General features: G+C 49.8%; 1 protein-coding gene and 1 long non-coding RNA gene across 2 annotated transcripts in view; one reads left to right on the top strand and one right to left on the bottom strand.

Moving 5' to 3' along the window:
• LOC310697629 overlaps positions 1-25762 on the top strand; it is a 305101-nt gene that overhangs the window by 245816 nt on the left and 33523 nt on the right. The gene's annotated exons all lie outside the window — the stretch shown is intronic.
• On the bottom strand, positions 1461-24000 carry CBARP (CACN subunit beta associated regulatory protein). The gene is made up of 10 exons (XM_083483766.1): positions 23319-24000; positions 23105-23181; positions 18295-18440; positions 17029-17090; positions 15342-15507; positions 14259-14430; positions 12779-12907; positions 10739-10940; positions 6680-6863; positions 1461-5289 (listed from the first exon to the last, which is right to left on the bottom strand). Exons 2-10 carry the CDS (start codon positions 23153-23155, stop codon positions 4164-4166), a joined length of 2238 nt encoding a protein of 745 aa, XP_083339892.1. The 5' UTR covers positions 23156-23181; positions 23319-24000; the 3' UTR covers positions 1461-4163.

Genomic DNA, 25762 nt, shown 5'->3' with positions numbered 1-25762 from the left:
GGACACCTGACCATTAGGTCCAGTCGTGACCGACTCTGGGGTTGCGGCGCTTATCTCGCTTTACTGGCCGAGGGAGCCGGTGTACAGCTTCCGGGTCACGTGGCCAGCAGGACTAAGCCGCTTCTGGCGAACCAGAGCAGCGCACGGAAACGCCGTTTACCTTCCCGCCGGAGTGGTACCTATTGATCTACTTGCACTTTGATGTGCTTTCGAACTGCTAGGTTGGCAGGAGCAGGGACCGAGCAACGGGAGCTCACCCCGTCATTGCGGGGATTCGAACTGCTGACCTTCCGATCGGCAAGCCCTAGGCTCTGTGGTTTAACCCACAGCGCCACCCGCGTCCCAGTGAGAAATTACAGTTCTATTTCTTTGCTGCATTTCTGTCCCGCTGGCATCCTCTATTTTTCATTCTCGCAACAACCCTTTGAGGTAGACTAGACTGACTGGGGAATGGCCCCACCTTGGCGATGGAACCCCTATATTGCATGTATACGTTGCCAGGATCAGTCCCAGGGTGGCGTCTCGCAATAGGGCCAGAGACCCTTTCGGAAGTGCCGGAAGGCTGCTGCCAGCCAGTGTAAGGGCTAATGCTCAACGTGGGTTTGGCTGACACTGCAAAGTCACTTCCTGCCTAGGCCTTGAAGGAGAGATGGGAGCTTGTGGGAAAGGGCAGCAAAACAATTAAAAACTCAAGCACTTGCACCATGGGTGGGCAACCTAAGGCCCGGGGGCCGGATCCGGCCCAATTGCCTTCTCAATCTGGCCCGCGGACAGTCTGGGAATCAGCGTGTTTTTACATGAGTAGAATGTGTGCTTTTATTTAAAATGCATCTCTGGATTACCGGTTTTTTTGCTCTATAAGACTCACTTTTCCCCTCCTAAAACGTCAGGGGAAATGTGTGTGCGTCTTATGGAGCGAATGCAGGCTGCGCAGCTATCCCAGAAGCCAGAACAGCAAGAGGGATTGCTGCTTTCGCTGTGCAGTGATCCCTCTTGCTGTTCTGGCTTCTGAGATTCAGAATATTTTTTTCCCTGTTTTCCTCCTCCAAAAACTAGGTGCGTCTTGTGGTCTGGTGCGTCTTACAGAGCGAAAAATATGGTATTTGGCGGCCGGTCCACTGTCCCTCAGACCATGTGTGGGGCCAGACTATATTTTGAAGAAGAAGAAAAATGAACGAGTTCCTATGCCCCACAAATAACCCAGAGGTGCATTTTAAATAAAAGCATACATTCTACTCATGTAAAAACACGCTGATTCCCAGACCATCCGTGGGCTGGATTTGGAAGGCGATTGGGCCGGATCCGGCCCCCGGGCCTTAGGTTACCTACCCCTGATCTAGAGGACACCTGGTTGGAAAAAGCCACACTAGGGAGTTATAACGCCAGGCCCTATATACAACCTCTGGTGCTGACAGTGTCCACGACTTAGGGGGAAAAGAAGACCACACACACCCATTGGAAAACGTTGGCACATCGTTTATTTAATAAAGTCTTGTATTTTTATTTTTTGCTCTCCCCCTCCATTGAAAAAGGCAGGGATAAAGGAGGTTCGTGGTTTGGTCTGCTGCTTTTACGAAGCGGGGAGGGAAAAACAGGCTTTGCGTTGCCCCCCGCCGACAAAAAAGGACGAATTGAAATCATAGGATGGCCAGAGTTGAAAGAGACCCCCCTCCAACACACAGAAGGGTCTTATACTTCAACCCCCCTTGCAAGGCAGGACTCCCAAGCTAGACGATTATGACGGTTTCGACAATGACGAGAGCAAGGTGGCAAAACAAGCCAGGACTTTGGAATAAATAAATAAATATATGTGTATATATATATATATATATTCTCACATCTCCAAAAGAAGAAGAGGGGAAGAAAAGATCGCCCTGCCACACCTCTGGCAGCAGTCGTTTTTCACTTTTACAAAATTAAGTTTCTCTTCTTTTCTGACCGTGCCCCCCCCCAATTCCCCAACCCTTCAAGTAGTGCTTTGGACGTTGATTTTGAAGAGGGAAAAAAAAGAAAACTGGAGGGCAGGACCCACACATCTAACCAGGCGCACACATACCCCACTCCTCCCCGAGCCCCCCCCCCCTGTTGACATGCAAAAGAATTGAAGCATGGAAAGGAAAAAGTTAGGAAACGTAAAAGATTTGGCACACATTCCCTGCATGGCGGTGTTGGGGGGGGGGATGAATGGGTCAGTTTGCCCCTTCCCCAAGCGATGTGCTTGTAGCCGCGTAGTAGCAACGATACGTTAAAAGAAAAAGCTTGCTGCCGCCACCTTATAATCTGCTTAAAAATTAAAGGCGCAATAAAAACCGCCTGCTCGTCTAGGCGAAACTCGAAAAATTAGAATATCGCGGGAAAGTTCGTTTATTTCAGTAGTTCAACTTAAAAGGTGAAACTCATATATGAGATCGACTCATGACATGCAAAGCGAGATAGGCTTCTACTTCTCAGAGGTCCAATATTGCTCTATCTGCAATCCTTGTTTTGCTGATTTCACTGAATATTCTAATTTTCTGAGATTAATGAGTTTCACCTTTGAAGTTGAATTAGTGAAATAAAGGAACCTTTCCATGATACCCTAATTTTTCGAGTTTCACCTGTATATTATTATTATTTTTCTTCAACCACATATGTGGATAAATAACTTTTTAAAAAAAATTAAAAAGAGAACGCGCACCCCCTTTCCATCGATTTGGAGAACAGGGCAGATTGCGGAATAACGTGTCGGAACAGGCGCGTTTTTGTAGCTGTGTGCGTGAGGACTATGGCTGATCTCCCTCTTTTTCTTCCGCTGGGCCTTGCCCCCGAACTCGCTGCTCTCCTATCTCAGCCTAAGGAGGAAAAATGGACGGTTTTCTGATGGCTCTAGACTTCCTGGCTTCTGAGACTAGCAGTCCAACGACACTGGGGGGAAACACACACGGACGTCAGTCATCCCTGCGTCATCCACTGACGCTAAGACCAGGGCGTTTCTCATTCCGCTGCCCAGTTCTCATGTGGACTAGAAACTTGCGAGCGTTCAAGTAGCAGCTCCGACACCCCCCTTTTCCAAACAAGCTGTTTGGTATCTCTGCGCAAGGGATGGTGGCGCCGGAAGGAAAGCCAGAGCGAAGGGAGGAACAGCGTACAATTTTGTTGAACGGGAAAAGTTGACGATAACAAGAGAATCGGCGACGGAGGAGTAACGCAAGGGCGCCAGGAAAGAAGGAGGCCTGAGCTATCAAAGAAGTTGGGCGCGCTGCTTCTACTGCAACCTGCCTGCCTCGCTTTGCCAAGTACGTACCCGAAAACGGCACAACCCGCTCCAAACCGGTGCAGTAACCCATGGCAATTTCATCCACCCAGGCAAAACAGGATTTCTGGAGCCAGTTCCACGCCAACGAAAGTTCATTGGGAAGAAACTTGGGTGAGAGATCCGGGGCCAAGCCGGCAGGCTTTTCTGTCCCATCTGGGAGGCGAGGTTGTTTCTGCCTCCCGCCAAGAGGACGCCCAGCGACAGACGGAGGGAGGAGGAGGAGGAAAGGATAAGGTTATTGCTTGCAAAAAGAAAAAAAAAACCAGAGAGAGAGTGTGTGTGCAAAGGTGAAGGAGTCATTTATATCTGCTACAACCAGCTCTTTTGAATGTCGTGAGGTAAAAGTCGGGCCTCTGCTAGGTTCCGGGGTCTCCTGTTATTAGCGAGAAAAAGCCCCTCGGGAACGTAACGTCCGGGCTGTGCAATAGAGGCGCTTGCTTTGGCAACCCCGCCTTGGAGGGGAAAGGGAGAACGGGCTCGTCTCGGGACCCTTAACCCCTCTCGGGCACCGGCGAGAAGAGAGCAGAGGCTGCCGGGAGCAAGATCCCGCCCTCCCCGGCCCCTCGCAAGCGGAAGGCCAAGCCGAAGGGGCCTGCTGCTGCCCGTCGCACAAACGCAGCCTTGACCAGTTTCCCTCGAGCCTCTGCGGACTCCGAGTCCGGCTAGAGACAGGCAGCTCCCCTAGGATGCAGCGACGTCCCTTGCGTGGTACCTGCCCCAGCAGGGCCACCGTCCTCTGAGATAGTGCAGCCCTGGCGTGCGCCCCGTTGCCCCGGCCGGCTGGCAAATCCCATGCCGGCACCGGGGAGGAACTGGGGAGAGAGCGGTGGCTACCTCACCCTGAAGTCGACGACGTCCCCCTGCTCCTCTACTCCGGGCTGTGGTCAGGGGAGGCGTCCGCCACAGCCACAACGCACCCTGGACTCTCTCTCGGTTTTTTCAAGCGCCCGTACATCCTTTCCTCCAACCCCCCGGTTATCTTGTCCATCAGTTCGGTGCCCAGGCTGCCCAGGCCCGGGCACTGCCCGTCCTCGAGGCAGCCGCTGCCATACGGATCGGGCGGCCCCTTGGCCTCCTCCGGCGGCTCCTCTTCTATCACCTGGATTTTGTCACCGGCTTCCGCCGTCGCCGGTGCCGCTTCCTCGTCCCCGGCGCTGACGATGCGCGGCAGGGTGCTTTGGTAGCGCCCCTCGAGCGGGTAGTTGACGCTGTCGCCCCTCCGCAACGGCGTACGGTGCCTCTCCAGGGCTGGTGGGTAGCGGACGCCGGGGTCGCTGTACTGCTTGGCCCTCTGCCACTGCTTCCGGAGGTGCGTCCGGGAACGGTGCTTTGCCCGAAGCGGCGACTCGTCGAATTGAGGGTCGTGGCGGACGAAGGCGTTGAAGAGGGCGTCCGTCTTCTCGTCGATGCTGTAGTCCCGGCGGGGCAACGCGTCCCGGGTGGGGAAGAGCTGCCCATAAGGGGCCCAAACCAACGGACTTGGGGCCGGTGGCCCGCCGGAAGCCCCTTCCGCGGCCTCGTCTTCCTCCTCCGGTTCTTGGCCTTCGAAACTCTCAAAGATGGTGGGTCGGCGGCCCGCACTGGTGAAACAATATCGCTTCTCCGAGGCCGTCTGGTCCTCGCCGACGCGCCCGCCGGGAGCCTCGATGGAGGCATAGCCGCTGTCCATCTGCAGGAGCTTCCGGGTCCCAGCTTCCGACTCTACGCTGTCCTGCTTGGCTTTTCCCAGCAATCTGTCCTCTCCTCCTTCGGCCTCGTCCGCCAAGGAAGAAGGGAAGCTGGGCAAGCCGCCGCTCGAAGAGATGCTCTCCCCGCCGTCGCTGCGCACCGAGTCCCGGTCGTTGCCCTGCTCCGACGAAGCGTACATCTCCAACGATGCACGCAGGCTCCAGATGTCATGGTAAAGGGGGGTGGGGGGCTGCTGCGGTGGCGGCGGCGGCTCCAAAGCGGGGGGCTCAGCGGAGGGGGGGCTGGGTTGCTCCGACGGCTCTATCCTGCATCCAGAACACAACGGGTACATTTTCCCTTTAAAAACACATTTTGGGTCTTAGGATCGTATGCAACAAAACCAGCAAATGATAATCGAGACCTGATATATATATATATATATATATATATATATATATATACACACACACACATACATACACACACACACACACACACACACACTTTTCAAGTTCATATATCATATTTTTTGCTCTATAAGACTCACTTTCCCCCTCCTAAAAAGTAAGGGGAAATGTGTGTGCGTCTTATGGAGTGAATGCAGGCTGCGCAGCTATCCCAGAAGCCAGAACAGCAAGAGGGATTGCTGCTTTCGCTGCACAGCGATCCCTCTTGCTGTTCTGGCTTCTGAGATTCAGAATATTTTCCTCCTTGTTTTCCTCCTCCAAAAACTAGGTGCGTCTTGTGGTCTGGTGCGTCTTATAGAGCGAAAAATACGGTATATACACGCATACATACATACACACATACACTCTTTTCAAGTTCTTACACACACACACACACACACACACACACAAACACTTTGTGTTTATACATTTCACTGATTTCACAATCATCTTGACATTTCAAAACTTTACTTCCTTCTCCCTCTTTCTGAGGTTCCTTAAATTTCATTTTAATACCTTCTGCATATCCAAATTAACTTCATTTGCTCATTCATTCATCTTCTTTAAACACATACTCTTACAAAACTGCAAGTTATTACAATAATCCTGCCAATGTTTTCATCCGTTTACAAATTATCTGTTAATATTCAATAAGCCATTTCCATTCTTTTATTTGTTTTTTTTTAATGTTATCTTGATTTCTTGTTCTTCTGGCAAGTTTCACCATTTCTGCATATTGCATTGCTGTTACAGTGGTACCTCGGGTTACATATTCTTCAGGTTACAGACTCTGCTAACCTAGAAATAGTACCTCGGAAGAACTTTGCTTCAGGGTGAGAACAGAAATCGTGCAGCAGCGGGAGGCCCCATTAGCTAAAGTGGTGCTTCAGGTTAAGAACAGTTTCAGGTTAAGAATGGACCTCCAGAACGAATTAAGTACTTAAATAAGTACCGCTCTGGCGGGAAGGTAAACGGCGTTTCCGTGCGCTGCTCTGGTTCGCCAGAAGCAGCTTAGTCCTACTGGCCACATGACCCGGAAGCTGTACGCCGGCTCCCTCGGCCAATAAAGCGAGATGAGCGCCGCAACCCCAGAGTCGGCCACGACTGGACCTAATGGTCAGGGGTCCCTTTACCTTTAACTTAAGCCTACCCAATCCATGCATCTTGCAGTGCTGCCGAAATTCTCCCCCAGTCTTTCCTCATGCCATCGCACCTGTGTCTTCTCTGCCCCACCCCCCCACCCCATTCCCACTTATCTACTGAAAAATACCTGCCGAGGGATAAGGTGGAGCTGGCTGGAGCGGGCAGGAACGGCCCGCCGACGGGCCTGAACGCCACGTCATCGGTCCGGGCGATGTATTGGATGATGTCCGTCTGGTGGGGGTCACGGTCTTCTTGGTCCATGCTCTCGCTTGCGGCCCTCTGCCGCTGGAACTGGTGCCGTTTCGGAGAGCCTGGGCAAAGGACCGGATGGCGAAGACCAAGAGTTAAGCGGGGGGGGGGGGCAACATTGGGGGGGGAGAGAGAGAGAAAGAGAAGAGACGACAACCAAAATATGATTATTTTGGACAAGGGCAAGCCTTTCTCGAATCCCGCCCTGCCAGCAAAAAGAGATGTCCATTCAACCAGCAATTACAGTGGTACCTCGTGTTACATACGCTTCAGGTTACAGATTCTGCTAACCTAGAAATAGTATCTCGGGTTAAAAGCTTTGCTTCAGGATGAGAACAGAAATCGTGCGGTGGCGGCAGCGGGAGGCCCCATTAGCTAAAGTGGTGCTTCAGGTTAAGAACAGTTTCAGGTTAAGAACGGACCTCCGGAACAAATTAAGTACTTAACCTGAGGTAAAGGGACCCCTGACCGTTAGGTCCAGTCGTGGCCGACTCTGGGGTTGCGGCGCTCATCTCGCTTTATTGGCTGAGGGAGCCGGCGTACAGCTTCCGGGTCATGTGGCTAGCATGACTGGAGAACCAGAGCAGCGCATGGAACGCCGTTTACCTTCCCGCCGGAGCGGTACCTATTTATCTACTTGCACTAGTGTGCTTTTGAACTGCTAGGTTGGCAGGAGCAGGGACCAAGCAATGGGAGCTCACCCTGTCACGGGGATTCGAACCACCGACCTTCTGATCGGCAAGTCCTAGGCTCTGTGGTTTAACCCACAGCGCCACCTGTATAAAAATGACGTCTTGATCAGAATTAAAGCCTCTGTGTACATAGGGCTGCAATAGGTCCAGGATTTCAAAGGTGGAATCGATGTCCAAAAAGCAGCGCTTTGTCCTGGATCTTAGAGAAGTCAATCAAAAATTCGTGGGGGTTTTGGCGCCTTTGTTTTTTAATAAAAAAGATCAACAACAACTTTTGGGTTTTCCTAAATAAAAGCAAAACTATTGGGGAGGGGGTTTCTAGTAAAAAACTCAACAACTTTTGGTGTGTCCTGGTTTTTACTTTTTGAAATATGGCAAACCCTATATGTGCACCAAAGCGCAATGGGAGGATAATCGTTTCTCACGAGTTAAATACTGACGATACATCACTTTATAAAGATTCTCTGAGATAATGCAGATAATCATAGAATCATAGAGTTGGAAGAGACCCCAAGGGCCATCGAGTCCAACCCCCTGCCAAGCAGGAAACACCATCAGAGCACTCCTGACATATGGTTGTCAAGCCTCTGCTTAAAGACCTCCAAAGGAGGAGACTCCACCACACTCCTTGGCAGCAAATTCCACTGTCAAACAGCTCTTACTGTCAGGACGTTCTTCCTAATGTTTAGGTGGAATCTTCTTTCTTGTAGTTTGGATCCATTGCTCCGTGTCCGCTTCTCTGGAGCAGCAGAAAACAACCTTTCTCCCTCCTCTATGGGACATCCTTTTATATATTTGAACATGGCTATCATATCACCCCTTAACCTCCTCTTCTCCAGGCTAAACATGCCCAGCTCCCTTAGCCGTTCCTCATAAGGCATCGTTTCCAGGCCTTTGACCGTTTTGGTTGCCCTCCTCTGGACACGTTCCAGTTTGTCAGTGTCCTGAATCAATGATCATGAAATCATGAAGAAAGAGGGTGCTTTATGGCCTCATCCTGATGAACACATCTCTCTTACTGCATTAAAAAAATGGCTTCTCTTGTTGATGCAACTCAGTCCAAAGACCGTGAAAGGTCTTAAGAGTATTTTACTACCTTGCACAGGACCTCGCGTGCTTAGGCTTCAATCTCATCCAATTACGCTTCAAGATTAAGCCAATTTAAATGGTATGGCTTTAAGCTTGTACCGCAAAGTTTATTTTGGCAGGGTCACTTTCCATTCTACGGGTTTTCAGATATACCGCATTTTTCGCTCTGTAAGACGCACCAGACCACAAGACGCACCTAGTTTTTGGAGGAGGAAAACAAGAAAAAACATATTCTGAATCTCAGAAGCCAGAACAGCAAGAGGGATCGCTGCGCAGCGAAAGCAGCAATCCCTCTTGCTGTTCTGGCTTCTGGGATAGCTGCGCAGCCTGCATTCGCTCCATAAGACGCACACACATTTCCCCTTACTTTTTAGGAGGGAAAAAGTGAGTCTTATAGAGCAAAAAATACGGTATATTTTTTTTTACAGAGCGAGTTTAACAAATGCTTTAAAAAAGCTGTGTTTCTTTTATTTTCTTTGAACAACTGCAGCAACACTGTCGCAAACCTGAAACACGTTACAGTGGCCCCTTGGTTCTCAAACTTAATCCGTTCCGGAAGTCCGTTCCAAAACCAAAGCATTCCAAAATCAAGGGGCGCTTTCCCATAGAAAGTAATGCAGTACGGATTAATCCACTCCGGACTTTTAAAAACAACCCCTGACACAGGAATTTGACATGAATCTTGCTATCTAACGAGACCACGGGTCCATAAAAGGAAAGCAATACACAACGTACTGCTGTCACACAATCAGTAGCTGAACTGGGTTCCACACAGTCACAAAAACAAAACAAAAAAGAGCCGCAAAAAACAAAAACGCAAAATAAATAGCAAAACCAGACAGACCTCAGTCTAAACAGACGTGTGGCACTCAAATCAGAAGCACAACACTCAAAATGGAGCACATTCGGCTTCCGAAAAAAGTTCGCAAACCAGAACACACACTTCCGGGTTTGCAGCATTTGGGTTCCAAGGTGTTTGAGAACCAAGGTGTTTGAGAACCAAGGTGTTTGAGTACCAAGGTACCACTGTACGCTTAAATAAAAGAGACTACAAGGCTTTATTTTGCCCCAGGGACCACCAGATCAAGAGAGGTTGCATTGATGCCTCCAGTTCACTGGTGCAACGCTTGAATCGTGCCAGTGAGAGTGGGTGGGCACCAAAGCAGGTGTGATGGCTTGGGATTCGGACTTGGAGGCTGAACCTGAGGAGTCCCAGCCTGCACAGGAGTCCCTGCCTCCAGAACCAGCTGAGCCTGAAGGGTCCTCACCTGTGCTAGGTCCTCAGGTGAGTCTGCTCTGGCTCCTGAGGTGATGGAGGACCCATTGCCTGCAGGTGCTCCACTCTCAGCCCCGTCAGAGGAAACTGAGGTTGCCTCTGGGTCCGGGAACCCTCCAGCCTCTCCTGAGCTGCAGAGGCTCAGGGCAGAGAGGCGGAGGGAACTAAGTTCCCGCAGGAGGAGGGCTCGCCTCCAGGAGAGGCGAGTCGCCAGAGGATCGGGGCCGCCCTATGCCTCGGAGGAGATAAAAGCCAGCCAGCCCAGTCCCAAGTTGCGGGAACAACATTGTTGGTAGTCTGTTCCTGCCTGAACCCTGTCCTGCCGGAGCGCCTCACCTCACCCGACTCCCTGCTTTGGACCCCGCTTCAGCTTTGACGGACAGCCTCCATACTGCACCCTCGACCTCGGATTGGACCATAGCTGTCAAGCGTCCCTTATTTGGCGGGACAGTCCCTTATCCCAGCGCCATGTCCCGCTGCTGTCCCTTATTGATGATGTCCCTTAAATAAGCTACTGAAGGTAATGGGGCCCTTTCTATTCCCAGCTGTGCTTTGTCAACAACAAATTGTTGCTGTTTTTGTGTGTTGAATATATGGTAATTTATGGACCTAATAGGTATCTAAAGCCATTTGCATGCAACAAAACATGTATTTTATCAAAGTAATTGTTGATCCCTTATTTTGGCTGCTGATCCCTTATTTTCGAGGCTGCTGGTCCCTTATTTTCAAATCTGTAAGTTGACAGCTATGGATTGGACTCGGACCTCGCTGCACGGTTAACCCACGGGACCAGCGCAGCCGGGCAACAACCCAAGAAGGAGCATGGCGTATCCGCCCCCCCCCCAGGCCAAAGTATCACCCCTCCATCGGCATGACCCACCTCTCGTGTCCAGACTGGATGCTCTCTGACTCGTCTCCAGTTTCCATTTCTTGATCCGAAAGTAGGGTCCGGCGCCCTCGAGGCTGGCATGGCGGCGTAGGCGGGTGAAGAAGTGAAGGACGGCGCCCTGGGCAGGGGCCGGCGGGGGCTCCCCCGTCCCGCCCCCTCCAGCACCTTTGGGACTCTGGCCGGCGCCGTCGGACTGAGAAGAGAGGAAGGAAGGAAGGAGGAGGGATCGGTCAGGAACGGCCGGCGGTTTTGCCACCCGAATAAAAATGCTCCCCTAACCATCAAACCCGCAGAGAGACGCGCTGCTCTACAATGGCACAAGGACGGAAGACGCGTCGGCAAAACACGCACAGCGAGGGAAATAAGTATTTGATCCCCCTGCCCAATTTGCCCGTTTGCCCTCTGACACGAAGAAATGACCATTCCGTAATTTTAACGGTAGGTTTTATCGTAGCTGTGAGAGACAGAATCTCTTTGGGTTTCTGGGGGGGTTTTCCTGTTGTAATTCTGTCTCTCACAGAGTTCCCCCGAGGGAACCTGCAGGAAAAATAAACAACAAACCCCCAAATTTGGGATCTTCTCCAAACCCGTGCCAGGATTTTGGGGTGTGGTTTTTTTTTCAGCGAAAAAAATATGTGTTTTGCAGGCCTGAGCGTTTGATGCAGCAAACATGGGGTTCATACTTAGCATTAGCTTTGAACCTCCAAATTTGGGGTCCCCTCCACAGATGCACAGAGACATCGAATCTTAAGAGCTGGAAGGGAGCCTCGGGCCATCTAGTCCAACCCCCTGAAATGCAGGAATCTCAGCCATAGCGCCCCTGGCAGGCGGGCATCCGACCTCTGCTTAAAAACGTCCAAGGAAGGAGAGCCCTTTCAAAAGAGTCCGTTCCACTGTCAAACAGCTCTTGCTGTCAGAAAGTTCTTCCTGACGTTTAGCCGGAATCTCCTTTTCTTGTAACTTGAAGACGCGGGTTCGAATCCTGCGCTCTGGAGAGCAGCAGAAAACAAGCTCCATCTTCCAAGCGGCTAGCAGCCCTTCCGGTATTTGATCACCTGTCCATCGTCTATTTTCCAAGCCCTCCTCTGCGCACCTTTTCAATCTCTTTCTTAAAATGGGGTACCCAGAACTGGACACAGGACCGCAGGTGTGGTCCGAATCAAGGCATTCCCTTGAACAGGGTGCAAGATTTGTGCAGGGTAGCCAAATTCTGTGCGACTGCCGTAAAACGTAGGGAACAAGCTGTGCTATCATAACGATTAAGGCCTTAAATTATAATTTTAGGTTATATGTTAGTGACTTAAGTTTTAATTTATATATGTTTTTAACTGTTGCTATATCTGTATTGTCCCTGTTATAAAGGTAAAGGGACCCCTGACCATTAGGTCCAGTCGTGACCGACTCTGGGGTTGCGGCGCTCATCTCGCTTTACTGGCCGAGGGAGCCGGCGTACAGCTTCCGGGTCGTGTGGCCAGCAGGACTAAGCCGCTTCTGGCAAACCAGAGCAGCGCACGGAAACGCTGTTTACCTTCCCGCCGGAGCGGTTCCTATTTATCTACTTGCACTTTGACGTGCTTTCGAACTGCTAGGTTGGCAGGATCAGGGACCGAGCAACGGGAGCTCACTCCGTCATTGCGGGGATTCGAACCGCTGACCTTCTGATCAGCAAGCCCTAGGCTCTGTGGTTTAACCCACAGCGCCACCCGCGTCCCTGACTAAGTTTTAATTTATATATATTTTTAGCTGTTGCTATATCTGTATCGTCCCTGTTGTACCTAATTGCAAATTCAAATGTATCCCTGTTGTGTTTTATGACTTCCTTGATATTGTATGTGGGCTGGCACTGGTCTGTGACCGAAATAATAAAATTAATGGCCTAGAATCACATTAGGCTTTTTTGCTGCTGCATCACACGGTTGTCTCATTGCTAAACTTGTAGGATCCCTTTTTTCACATGTCCTGCTCTCAAGCCAGCAGCCCCCCAATATCCTAAATTTCTGCATGTGGCGATCCCCAGTTAAGCTGACGTACCGAGGTGCCTTCGCCAGAATCCGATGAAGCGGAGGAACCAGCCTCGACGGTGGAATTATAAGTATCTCCCGGCAAGGCAGAACTGGCGCAGGTTCCGTGGCTGGTCAGCGCCGTCTCCGGCAAGGGGTGCTGCCAAGAAGATATGAAGGTGGGTGGAAGAAGAATGGAAAAAATTTAAAGACTATCTACAGAAATACTGTAAAATTAATGAATGTTAAAGGGATGTTGGATTGAAAACAAGCGGTGTTGGTCAAAAGTTTAACAAGAATATGTAAATATGGATGGATAATGGTGGAAAATATATATTTATTATAAGTTAAGATGTTGAGTAAGGATAAATGATAGAGGGTAAGGATTTGCTGAACTAAATATCTGAACTGGAATACAAAAAGGGAGGTGTGAGGAGGTCAAGAAACTAGTGAATGAAGTATAAGATATGAAAATACTAATCTTTTTCCAGTTTTGTTCTTAGGTGTTTTTTCTTCTTTTTCTTCTATTCTGTTAACTGTTCTCTATTGTGTACCTCTATGTGTTTTGTTTTGTATTTTCTTATTTTTGTAGTTTTTTTGGTTTTTGTATTTTATGTTTAAATTTTGAAGCTTTTGATTGTTCAATAACTATTACTTTAAAAAAAACCAAGAAGGGATGAAGGTGAGAAAGGGTTAGGGATAGCTTCACCGACCCACTCACAAACCTCCCGGAAGTTTACACCCTGCGGGCGTAAAAATTGAAGAGGCATTTCCAAAAAATGCATCCAAATTGCCCCCTCACCCCGCTCTGTTTCCGTACAAAAAGTTTGCCTCTAGGACCAGCCATGGGAAGGCCAAATGTGGCCTCTGCAGGAGATAAGACAGGTCTCTGCCCCAGTAAGCTTACAAATAAATATGAATTAAGGAACTGGGCTAAATTCTCTCTTCTGTGCGGCCATGGGTGCCCTCAGACAGGCATAATAATAATAATAATAATGATTCTTATACCCTACCCATCTGACTGGGCAGCGGTAAATTATTATTAAGTAATAAGACAGGTCTCTGCCCCAGAGGGCTTACAAATGTGAATTAAAGAACTGCGAGAGGCCTCAGCAAATTTCTTTCTCATGAGCATCTATGGACGTCCTTAGATAGGCCAAGCAATAATAATAATAACAATAATAATAATAATAATAATAATAATATACCCCGCCCAGGGAGCTTACAAATGTGAATTAAATAACTGAGAGGGGCCTCAGCTAACTCTCTTCTGAGCATCCATGGACACCCTCTGCAATGCCAAGCAATAAATTAATAATAATAATAATAATAATAATAATAATAATAATAATAATAATAATATTCTTATACCCTGCCCATCCGACTGGGTTACCTGAGCCACTCTGGGCGGCTGTAAAAATAGAAGTAATAAGTTGGGTCTCTGCCCCAGAGAGCTTACAAACATGATTTAAAGAACTGGAATCCTGCCCCTCGGCTCCTCTGGGTCTCACCTGGAAGATGGCGAGGCTGGGCTTGGCTGGGGGGTGCCGAGGCGTCATGGCGATGCTGTTCTCGTTGGACTCGTGGATGGTGACAATCTTGAGGGCGGCGGACGGGGGCAAGGGCAGGTGGCTGAGGCGGGCGTTCTTCAGGTGGTGGAAGTCTCCCTCGGTCAGGGTGTACCTGGCAGGGAAAGGATTTCCCTCAATCTTTGTCAGCTTGGCCATTTTGGACCACGATTTCCCATCAGCCCCTGACAGAACGGCCATTTTGGACCATGATTTCCCATCAGCCCCTGCCAGCACGGCCATTTTCGACCACGATTTCCCATCTGGCCATTTTGGACCATGATTTCCCATCAGCCCCTGCCAGCACGGCCATTTTGGACCATGATTTCCCATCAGCCCCTGCCAGCACGGCCATTTTGGACCACGATTTCCCATCAGCCCCTGCCAGCACAGCCATATTGGACCATGATTTCCCATCAGCCCCTGCCAGAACGGCCATTTTGGACCATGATTTCCCATCAGCCCCTGCCATCTCTGGCACACTGTCTCTCCAACCCCCCAAAAAACCAAAAACTTAAATATTTTTCTCCAAGGCCCATCGCTGAAAGGTAGAAACCTTCCTTTGCCTCCAGAAGGTAGGCAATCCTGGGAGAGAAATACTGACCCAGAGCCGCAAAACAGGCTTATCACAGGCCTTGGGGGCCACCTCAGAGCCCATCTAGTCTGACCCCCATGCATTGTACCGGGTTCAAGTCCTCCCAACCCAGCCCTCAAACCCATCAAGGGACTACAGCCTCTCAGCTGGTCCTTCCATCACAGGGCTGATGCAAGGATTAATTTTTTTAAAGACGATCCCTTATATAACGGATTATCATATCTGAACGGAATAGGAATTTATTTAAATTTTGGAAGAAAAAAAGTAGAAGAATGAACTCATTCACTGGGTTGGGGCCAGTTTGATTAAATTGTAGAATTTGGCATTGATTGGTATTGTTATAAAATCAATGAAAAATGTGCATTTTTGAAAAAGTTGAAATGTATACATACTAATTGTACTTCTCTCTCGAACCCAGGACCCCCGCCTACCTCCTCCCTTTCTCCTGGGTCTTCTTGCTCTGTTCGAAGAGGGCCGCCTCATTGAAGGACACCCGTCGCCCCGTGGCGCTTCCCGAAGAAAGGAATCTCTCGCTCTCCGCGTCTCGGTAACTGTAGCTGGACATGCACTCAGGGTCATCCACGTTGATGGTGATATCTAGGGGAGGCAATGGTGGGGTTTTTAGAAACCCACCCATCATTTTTATTTTATAATATTTTTTATTAATTTTAACATATAAATTAATAAAACGTACCACAAAACTTATCCCTTATACCATCCTTTTAGACTTCCGTCAGCACCTCTGATGATCCACCGTTTTAACCACTTCTTATGCATTTCTTAACTTTATATTGCCTTTACATCTCTTAACAAATCATCCTCCCCCTTGTCCATTTTCACAATACTTCTAATAATACTCCTCACGAAACTTATTGCAACCCTACAAACGTCGTCTGCTCTTCACAATTACTTTTCAGATAGTCCGTAAATTTACTCCAGTCTTCCGTGAATTTCTGGTCTCGCCGGTTTCGAATCCTTCCTGTTAGTTTATCTAGTTCTGCATAGTCCATTAACTTCATCCTCCATGAAACCCACCCATCCTAGCTAGCAAAATCCCAGAGATACAAATGAAACTCGGTAAATTAGAATATCGTGGAAAAGTTCATTTATCTCAGTAATTCAACTTAAAAGGTGAAACTAATATATGAGGTAGACTCACGACATGCAAAGCGAGATATGTCAAGACTTTATTTGTTATCATTGTGATGATAACACAGCTGATGAAAACCCCAAATTAACAATCTCAGAAAATTAGAATGTGAAATGAAATCAGCAAAACAAGGATTGCAAATAGAGCAATATTATAACAAACAAAGGCTTAACATATCTCGCGGGGATTCAAACCACTGACCTTCTGATCGGCAAACCCTAGGCTCTGTGGTTTAGACCTAAAGGTAAGGGTAAAGGGACCCCTGGCCGTTAGGTCCAGTCGTGGCTGACTCTGGGGTTGCGGCGCTCATCTCGCTTTACTGGCCGAGGGAGCCGGCGTACAGCTTCCAGGTCATGTGGCCAGCAGGACTAAGCCACTTCTGGCGAACCAGAGCAGCGCACGGAAATGCCGTTTACCTTCCCGCCGGAGCGGTACCTATTTATCTACTTGCACTTTGACGTACTTTCGAACTGCTAGGTTGGCAGGAGCAGGGACCGAGCAACGGGAGCTCACCCTGTCGCGGGGATTCGAACCGCTGACCTTCTGATCAGCAAGTCCTAGGCTCTGTGGTTTAACCCACAGCGCCACCCGCATCCCTAAGCCTATAGATAGCTACTAACAAAACCGTATGCTAGAAACCGCAGGAGGGGAGAGCTGCTCTCGCACTCGGGTCGCCAAGGATGCTATGGGCCTGATTTAAACCCCTCCTCCAAATCCCCCCCCCACTGATAGGCTTTTTGGGGAGGGGGGGAGGAATTAAACCAGAGAGGCAGCCTCCCTGGAGAGGTGCTGGGTTCGGTACCAGGAGATGCAACAGGAGGAAGAAAAGAAGAGAGAGAGAGAGTGAGAGCAACCGTTTCCAGGGCAACAGGCCCTAGCAACCAGAACGGGTACCACCAGACCTTCCTATAGAAAACGATGCAGCAAGCCCTGCCTGCTTTTGAAAGTAAAGCAAGCAAGCATCTCACCTTGAGCCGGCTGGGAGTCATCCAGATAGGTGGTGTTTGTTTTCTCGGGGTCATCGCTGGCTCTGGGAAAAAAGAAAGAGAAGAAGAAGGTGGGAGGGCGGGCGAAAAACCTTGAAAAAGGCGTACGCAACAGAGTGAGATGGAAAAGGTCTAGGAAAAACCTGTGCTGAATAGCTCTAGGTTTGCATAAGCCACGATTTGCATATTAAGGGAATGCGCTGTGTACAGTGGTACCTCGGGTTACAGACGCTTCAGGTTACAGACTCCGCTAACCCAGAAATAGTGCTTCAGGTTAAGAACTTTGCTTCAGGATGAGAACAGAAATCGTGCTCCGGCGTCGCGGCAGAAGCCGGAGGCCCCATTAGCTAAAGTGGTGCTTCAGGTTAAGAACAGTTTCAGGTTAAGAACGGACCTCCGGAAAGAATTAAGTACTTAACCCAAGGTACCACTCTATCTATCTATCTATCTATCTATCTATCTATCTATCTATCTTCCTATGATTTTTTTACCAACTTCGCCCAAATGGCTTCATTTTCACACGCACCTTCAAGCCTGCGAGGCCAGGAAGTAACGAACAGCCCAATATTATTATTATTATTTAAAAAAAATCAATCCACAATGAGGCACAGGTCCCTCCAAGAACTAGACTGATGTCAAGGAGGCGAATAACAACAATAATAATTTATTATTTATACCCCGCCCATCTGCCTGGGCTTCCCCAGCCACTCTGGGCAGCTTCCAACAAAATATTAAAATACAGTAACGCATCAAACATTAAAAGCTTCCCTAAACAGGGCTGCCTTCAGATGTCTTCTAAAAGTCTAGTAGTTGTTGTTCTCTTTGACATCTGACGGGAGGGCGTTCCACAGGGCAGGCGCCACCACCGAGAAGGCCCTCTGCCTGGTTCCCTGTAACTTGGCTTCTCGCAGTGAGGGAACCGCCAGAAGGCCCTCGGAGCTGGACCTCAATGTCCGGGTAGAACGATGGGGGTGGAGACGCTCCTTCAGAACTACAGAACCTTCTTTTAGAAGACATCTGGAGGCAGTCCTTTCCAACTCTGTGGCTCTATGGAAGTCCTGTGGTTAAAGCAGTCGTCTTTTAAATCAATGAGGAATAGAATCTTACTTTGCGGCTAGGGGAAAAGACCAGCGCTCAGACCAAGCCTCTCTGACTCTGCATAACCCTCTGTTTTGGTTGCAGAACTGGCCTTTCGCAGTGTGACCTCCCCAGCTTAGGGTCCCAGTCTTGCTCCCCACACCCCATTACCTGGAGTGTCGCCGGTCGGCCTCGCAGCATCGCCGGCAGGCGATCAGGATGCCAAAGAGAAGCACCAAAGTGCCCCCGATAAAGATGGAGAGAAGTATCAGCAGCAGAAAATACCCATCGTGGGTCTTCACTTCGCCAGGCACCGTCTGGAAGGTGGGATTTTTTGGGGGGGAAGGAGGGAAGGGAGAGGAAAATAAAAAGACACAATATATGGGTACAAAGGGTGGGGGGAGCTGATGGGGCTGAGTTTCCTCACCCTTGTCCTGTACAAGCTACCTCCACAGCAAGGAGACTCAGAAAAATATACCGTATTTTTTGCTCTAGAAGACTCCCTTTTCCCCTCCTAAAAAGTAAGGGGAAATGTGTGTGCGTCTTATGGAGCGAATGCAGGCTGCGCAGCTATCCCAGAAGCCAGAGCAGCAAGAGGGATTGCTGCTTTCACTGCGCAGCGATCTCTCTTGCTGTTCTGGCTTCTGGGATTCAGAATATTTTTTCCCCCGTTTTCCTCCTCCAAAAACTAGGTGCGTCTTGTGGTCTGGTGCGTTTTATAGAGCGAAAAATACGGTATATTCCCTGGCTGTATGAGGGCACATTTCTCCACCCTGAGGGTAGAGAGAGAGATGGAGACACTCTTCACTTTTTCACGCACAAGTTTATGGCGTGCGAACTCAAGAATTGCCTGCCCTTAGGAGATGGTTCCCTTATGTCTCTGCACGAGTCAGTGATCTCAGTGCGGTTACAAAGCACACAGAGATGCAACAGGCACCCTCCTCGTAAGGTTCTCAAGAGTAAAGAGATTGGACTCAAATCACCCCTCCAACTTTGCAATTTTAAGAACTCTGTGCCCTTCCCTGACCCTCCATCCTCAAAACTCAAGTCTTCTTCCCACCCCACTCCAGTTGATTCCACTGTGCAATGAATCTCATAGAATCATAGAATCCTAGAGTTGGAAGAGACCACAAGGGCCATCGAGTCCAACCCCCTGCCAAGCAGGAAACCCCATCAGAGCACTCCTGACATATGGTTGTCAAGCCTCTGCTTAAAGACCTCCAAAGTAGGAGACTCCACCACACTCCTTGGCAGCAAATTCCACTGTCAAACAGCTCTTACTGTCAGGAAGTTCTTCCTAATGTTTAGGTGGAATCTTCTTTCTTGTAGTTTGGATCCATTGCTCCGTGTCCGCTTCTCTGGAGCAGCAGAAAACAACCTTTCTCCCTCCTCTATGTGACATCCTTTTATATATTTGAACATGGCTATCATATCACTCCTTAACCTCCTCTTCTCCAGGCTAAACATGCCCAGCTCCCTTAGCCGTTCCTCATAAGGCATCGTTTCCAGGCCTTTGACCATTTTGGTTGCCCTCCTCTGGACACGTTCCAGTTTGTCAGTGTCCTTCTTGAACTGTTCTCCCTGGGACAGTGATCCTTTCACTTAAATGTGTTAAGATTCCTGCATCTCAGGGGGTTGGATTAGATGGTCTTGGGGTCCCTTCCAGCTCTAGGATTCTATAATTCTATGTGCTCATTGCTGATGCTAAGTGCTGGCACTATATTCATAAAATAACAGTAAGATACCAGTAGGAACCAAAGCGAGATGAGCGCCGCAACCCCAGAGTCGGTCACGACTGGACCTAATGGCCAGGGATCCCTTTACCTTTACCAGTAAGAACAACAACAATTTATTCTTATTATTGCCCAGTAATAATTTGTAATTGTGGGTTAAACCACAGAGCCTACGACATGCCGATCAGAAGGTCGGCGGTTCGAATCCCCGCAACAGAGTGAGCTCCCATTGCTCAGTCCCTGCTCCTGCCCACCTAGCAGTTCGAAAGCACGTCAAAGTGCAAGTAGATAAATAGGTACCGCTCTGGCGGGAAGGTAAACGGCGTTTACATGCGCTGCTCTGGTTCGCCAGAAGCGGCTTAGTCCTGCTGGCCACATGACCCGGAAGCTGCACGCCGGCTCCCTCGGCCAGTAAAGCGAGATGAGCGCCGCAACCCCAGAGTCGGCCACGACTGGACCTAACGGTCAGGGGTCCCTTTACCTTTTACCCCCTGAAAGAGGTCTTTGATGAAGGGCTCTTAGCAGCCAAAGATTCAGCTACCCAGGCTTTTCCCAGCACAGAGAGAAAGACCCCAGAACTTTCAATCCGTTAGATTTCTACCTGTCGAGGTCAAAGCGCCCAACTTAAATTTGGGCCCGTGAAGCTGCGATTCCTGCACTGCAGGGAGTAGACCCCTGGGAACCCCTTCTCTGATTCTTCTGCGATCATGTGCAAAACTGGAATATCTCAAGTTGTGGGTTCGAGTCCTCCGCCAGGCAAAAACACTCCTGAATTCGACAGGATGATCCCTGTTGGTCTCTTCTAAATCTACAATTCTACGACTGCAGGGCCAGCAGTGGTGGTGGGCGGTAGCTGAGTCAGTGCTCAAGTCAGCGACTGACCGCATTAAATCCTCCGGCCCCTTCCATGGGACTGTCGCTTACTGATGACTCAGCAACCAGCTAGTCCTCAGCGCAGAGTTCCGAATCGTTTTGGAAAAGGGAAATGTGCAGAGATGGGAGGGGACTCAGCCCTGTCTGCATCCCAAGCAACGGTCCTTACTTTCACAAACGACATATCCAAAGCATTTCTTGCAGATTTGGAAGCCAACAACTGCCTTCTGCGAACGCACGTGGCTTGGGTCTGTTTCTGACTGGCGGTGGGCAGGATTGAACCCGGGTCCGTCTGCGTGCCAGGCAAGCGCCCTCAACCAAGGGAAGAGGCCCGGCTGCGGAAATCTGCAACAGCTTGCAACACAAGCAGCAGAAAACCCTTCGAGGGTTCCCTTTTCCTAAAGAATCATAACCTGGAAGGAACCTCAAAAATCATCTAGCCCAACCCCCTGAAATGCAGGAATCTTTTGCCTAACCTGGGGCTTGAACCCACAACCCTGAGATTAAGGATCTCCTGCTCTAGGTTGGCTTGCTCCACAGACCCCCCCCCAAATATTCCCAGATACTAGCGAAGTCAAAAAAGCCACCATGTGATCAAAAACCACAACTGGCTGCCCCCCTTCAGAGCTGTTGAACTACAACTCCCCATCAGCGCTAGGCCAATCCCGGGAGTTGTAGCACAGAACCTCTAGATCAGGGGTCAGCAAACGTTTTCAGCAGGGGGCCGGTCCACTGTCCCTCAGACCTTGTGGGGGGCCGGACTATATATTTTGGAAAAAATATATGAATGAATTCCTATGCCCCACAAATAACCCAGAGATGCATTTTAAATCAAAGGACACATTCTACTCATGTAAAAACACGCTGATTCCTAGACCGTCTGTGGGCCGGATTGAGAAGGCGATTGGGCCGGATCCGGCCCCCGGGCTAGCAAGGCCAGAGCTCAGGGATGATGAGAGTTGTAGTCCAACAGGTTGAGAACCGCTGCTCTAGATTAAGAGAGTGGGTGATGCGCATAGAAACTGCAAACTCCAAACCTAGATGCCTTTACTTTTTATTCCTCTACTGGTGAGCTTTGGTCGCAGAGCGGCAAGGCAAAGGCACTCTGCGTATGCTCAGAGACACCACCCACAACAATTACTTGTTTTTACCACAGTTTCACAATACCGCAACTCCGTCAGTATAAATCAGCTAGATGGACCAAAGGCCTGACTGAGATTCGAACCGTTTCCTATTAAAATCTGAGCCTTTTGCTCAGAACCTTGAGCAGTCCTGGGAAAAACCACTGCCTGAAACCCCAAAGAGCTGCTACCAGTCAGTGCAGACAATATGCAGCTGGATGGACCAGCCATCCTTCCCAAGACTCGTGGGCCCAGGAAATACTTTCTTCCCTCCACGCTAGGCCAAAGCAATGCCGACTGAGAACTTGCCCTCGATTCGCAAAATTGTTTTAAATCGTTTCTAATATTGGTGTTTTCAGTTGCAACCTGCCCTGGGACTTTAGTGTGGGGGGCAGGTAATATTTTTAATAATAATAATAATAATAATAATAATAATAATAATAATAATAATAATAATAATTTACTTATACCCCGCCCATCTGGCTGGGTCCCCCCAGCTACTCTGGGCAGCTTCCAACAAAACACTAAAATACAATAACCTATTAGACATTAAAAGCTTCCCTAAACAGGGCTGCCTTTAGATGTCTTCTAAAAGTTTGGTAGTTGTTGTTCTCTTTGACATCTGATGGGAGGGTGTTCCACAGGGCGGGTGCCACCACCGAGAAGGCCCTCTGCCTGGTTCCCTGTAACTTGGCTTCTCGCAGCGAGGGAACCGCCAGAAGGCCCTCAGAGCTGGACCTCAGTGTCCGGGCAGAACGATGGGGGTGGAGACGCTCCTTCAGGTCTACTGGGCCGTTTAGGGCTTTTAAGGTCAGCACCAACACTTTGAATTGTGCTCGGAAACGTCCTGGGAGTCTCAGATTTTAAAATACATTAGCATCAGCAGCACCATGCTCCGATTACAACAACCCCGGGAGATGATGGACCGGTCCTCGCTGGCTCCCCAGCTGAATGCATTAGCAAAAATTGCCTAGGCTGGGCAGATCAAACAGGGTCAGGATCCACAGGGCAAAAGGCAGCTCCTCTCCCCCAGGCTCACAACCCAGCAACCCCCACAGCTACTTCTGCCAAAACTTTGGTGGCATTTCTGACCTGGGCCAACCTGAACTCTCCTATCCAAAGCCGGTGGGGGGGGGGAAGTGGGGAGACCTCTCTGTCTCTCTGGAGGGGGGCATGCAATACAGAATATCACCCACCCTGGGGGGAAAGCCTCGCAGACGTCTCCCCACCTGCCTCCACGGCAGGGACACTCACCGTCACACCTCCCGTCGTCGCGTTTTCCCATGCGCTCAAATCATCGCTCATTGTCCGTCCTCGAGAGAGATGTCCTCCTGTGAAAGAGGGAGGCACGAAAGCACAGTGACACGGCGGTGCGCGGTTGCAGAACGAGATTAAAAAAATATTTTTAAATTAAAAAGAAGGCAAGGGTGCGCAGGGAGGGGGAAATAAATAAAGAAATGCAATGTACATATATCAAAATTTGCAGAAGAGGCGATGTGGTCGATGAGGTTGTAGATTCTTCTTTCCCCTTTCTCTCTCTCTCTCTCTCTCTCCCGGTTACCTCCAGCAATCCATCTCCCCTCCCTTCGCAGCTCACATGTTTTTCGCCGAAGGGAAGATCACGGGTGGATTCCGTTCACAAGATCCTCGGCAACGCCATGCTGCGATTACAACACCCCGGGAGATGATGTACCGGTCCTCGCTTGGCTTGCCAGCTTAAGATGCTGCTGAGGAAGGAAAGCAAAATGAAAGGCTGGTGTGGTTTTATTTATTTTTAAGAGGAAGGCAGGATGGGGTAGAAGCGAAGGTGGTGGCAGATTGCAAAAGCACCCTTTCTTTCTTTCCTCTCCTTTCCTTCTATCTCTCTCTCCCTCTTCCACTGCCTGGTGTCAGATGGTTTTCCTTAAGGAGCCAGTGGAAGGCCGCAGAGCAGCCTTCGGGGGGCGAAAAGCGGCTGAGAAAAACGGCAAAAGCCTTTCCCCCCAACCCCGGACCCTGGAAAAAGGCGGCAGCCTCTTCTCTCTTCCCCAAGCAACCCGGCCTTCCACCCCAGACGCAGTTGGGAGCCTGGAATTAAATCGCCTTTTCCAAACACACATGCACGCGCTAGGATCCTGGCTCACCAGCCCACACACACACACACAGGGTTGACTCACGCCAACGAGAGAGATGAGCAAGAGGGGAAGGCAGTGAGGGGGCGGACGGTTGCTGCAGCAGAGTGGAGGGGGCCACCCCCACCCCAGGAAAGAGCAGCAAAAGGGTTCCGGGCGGCTTTGATCCCAGCGGCTGCAAAAAAAATGGGGAGGGGGGAAACATGGGCTTGCCTTGTGTGCATAGCTGGGGGAGGTGGGAAGGGGTTTTGTGGCACCCACCCTCCGCTTAAGGAGCTAGTAGCATGCACACACATGCAGACACGTGTGTGCAAGGTGCAATGATCTTCATGCATTTCCTCCTACCCGCAGCGAGAGAGTGAAGGCAGGAGGCACACACACGCTCCCAGAGGAAATTAGGAGTCAGGCCCCATCGACTTTGGTGTTGTCAACACGGGCCGGCAGCAGCTGCCCGGGGTTCCAGGTAGGGGTGTTCCGCAGCCCTACCTGAAGATGCGAGGGGTTGAAGCTGCTGCCCTAACCCTGCCTCGTCCTCCTGGTTGGTCTAACCTGGCTTATATACCGAGTCAAGCCATTGGCCTGTCTAGTTTGGGGTTGCCAACACTGGCTGGCAGCGACTCTCCAGGCTTTTAGGCAGAGGGGTCTGTCTGTCTCTCTCTCTCTCTCTCTCCCCCCCCCCATCATATTTCTGCGTGCAGCCACAGAGCAACAACCCCTTCCCCCAAAATAAGGGGGAGAAGAGGAGGTCAAGGGGTGATATGATAGCCATGTTCAAATATATAAAAGGATGTCACATAGAGGAAGGAGAAAGGTTGTTTTCTGCTGCTCCAGAGAAGCGGACACGGAGCAATGGATGCAAACTACAAGAAAGAAGATTCCCCCTAAACATTAGGAAGAACTTCCTGACAGTAAGAGCTGTTTGACAGTGGAATTTGCTGCCAAGGAGTGTGGTGGAGTCTCCTACTTTGGAGGTCTTTAAGCAGAGGCTTGACAACCATATGTCAGGAGTGCTCTGATGGTGTTTCCTGCTTGGCAGGGGGTTGGACTTGATGGCCCTTGTGGTCTCTTCCAACTCTAGGATTCTATGATTCTATGATTCTAGTCCACATGGTTTCAAGCTAAATAAGAGAGTTGGCTTCCACCAAGTCAGGCCATGGGTCAAGCAAGTTTTTAAGCACACCGGACGCGTGCTTAATACGCATGGGACCCCCCCCCAAGGAATCCCGGGAACTCTGGTTCTTACTCTTCACAGAGGTACAATGGACAGCGCCGTCCAACTACAGTTCCCAGAATCCTCTGGGGGACGTCACATGCTTTAAAGGAATGGTGTGGACCCGCCCACAAAATAAATAATTCCCCACACTGCCCCGTTAATGCCTTTTCGCTCCAAGTCCCATAACGTCCCCAAAAGTTCAGAAAACCTTAGCGTCCCACTGCGTGGTCTCCAGCCAGCTGGCCTCTGAGCATGTGGAAAGTGCTTCTTGCTACAGAATAGCTTTGAACTTTTGGCTGGAGGGTTGCTGCTGTTGGTCTTCAGCGCCTTCATTTCAGGTCTCGTTGCGATTTGGGAGGAAATCGTTCGGTTTGGCCGTGCATTTATTCATTGCGTACGACTACTTTTGCTATAGGGGACGCGGGTGGCGCTGTGGGTTAAACCACAGAGCCTAGCACTTGCCGATCAGAAGGTTGGCGGTTCAAATCCCTGCAACGGAGTGAGCTCCCGTTGCTCGGTCCCTGCTCCTGCCAACCCAGCAGTTCGAAAGCACACCAGTGCAAGTAGATAAGTAGGTACTACTCCGGC

Source organism: Podarcis liolepis, assembly GCF_965112155.1.
Source record: "Podarcis liolepis genome assembly, chromosome: 18".
NCBI lineage: Eukaryota > Metazoa > Chordata > Lepidosauria > Squamata > Lacertidae > Podarcis > Podarcis liolepis.
This window is presented reverse-complemented; position numbering and strand designations above follow the sequence as displayed.

Bases quoted from the DNA above. Each gene is read 5' to 3' on its own strand.
- CBARP (XM_083483766.1), bottom strand. From the start codon at position 23,155: ATGAGCGATGATTTGAGCGCATGGGAAAACGCGACGACGGGAGGTGTG. The intron at 12,908-14,258 runs GTGAGACCCAGA...TCTTCTTGGCAG, and splicing joins CCAGCCTCGCCATCTTCCAG to CACCCCTTGCCGGAGACGGC. The intron at 5,290-6,679 runs GTATTTTTCAGT...TTCTGGATGCAG, and splicing joins TCCACCTTATCCCTCGGCAG to GATAGAGCCGTCGGAGCAAC.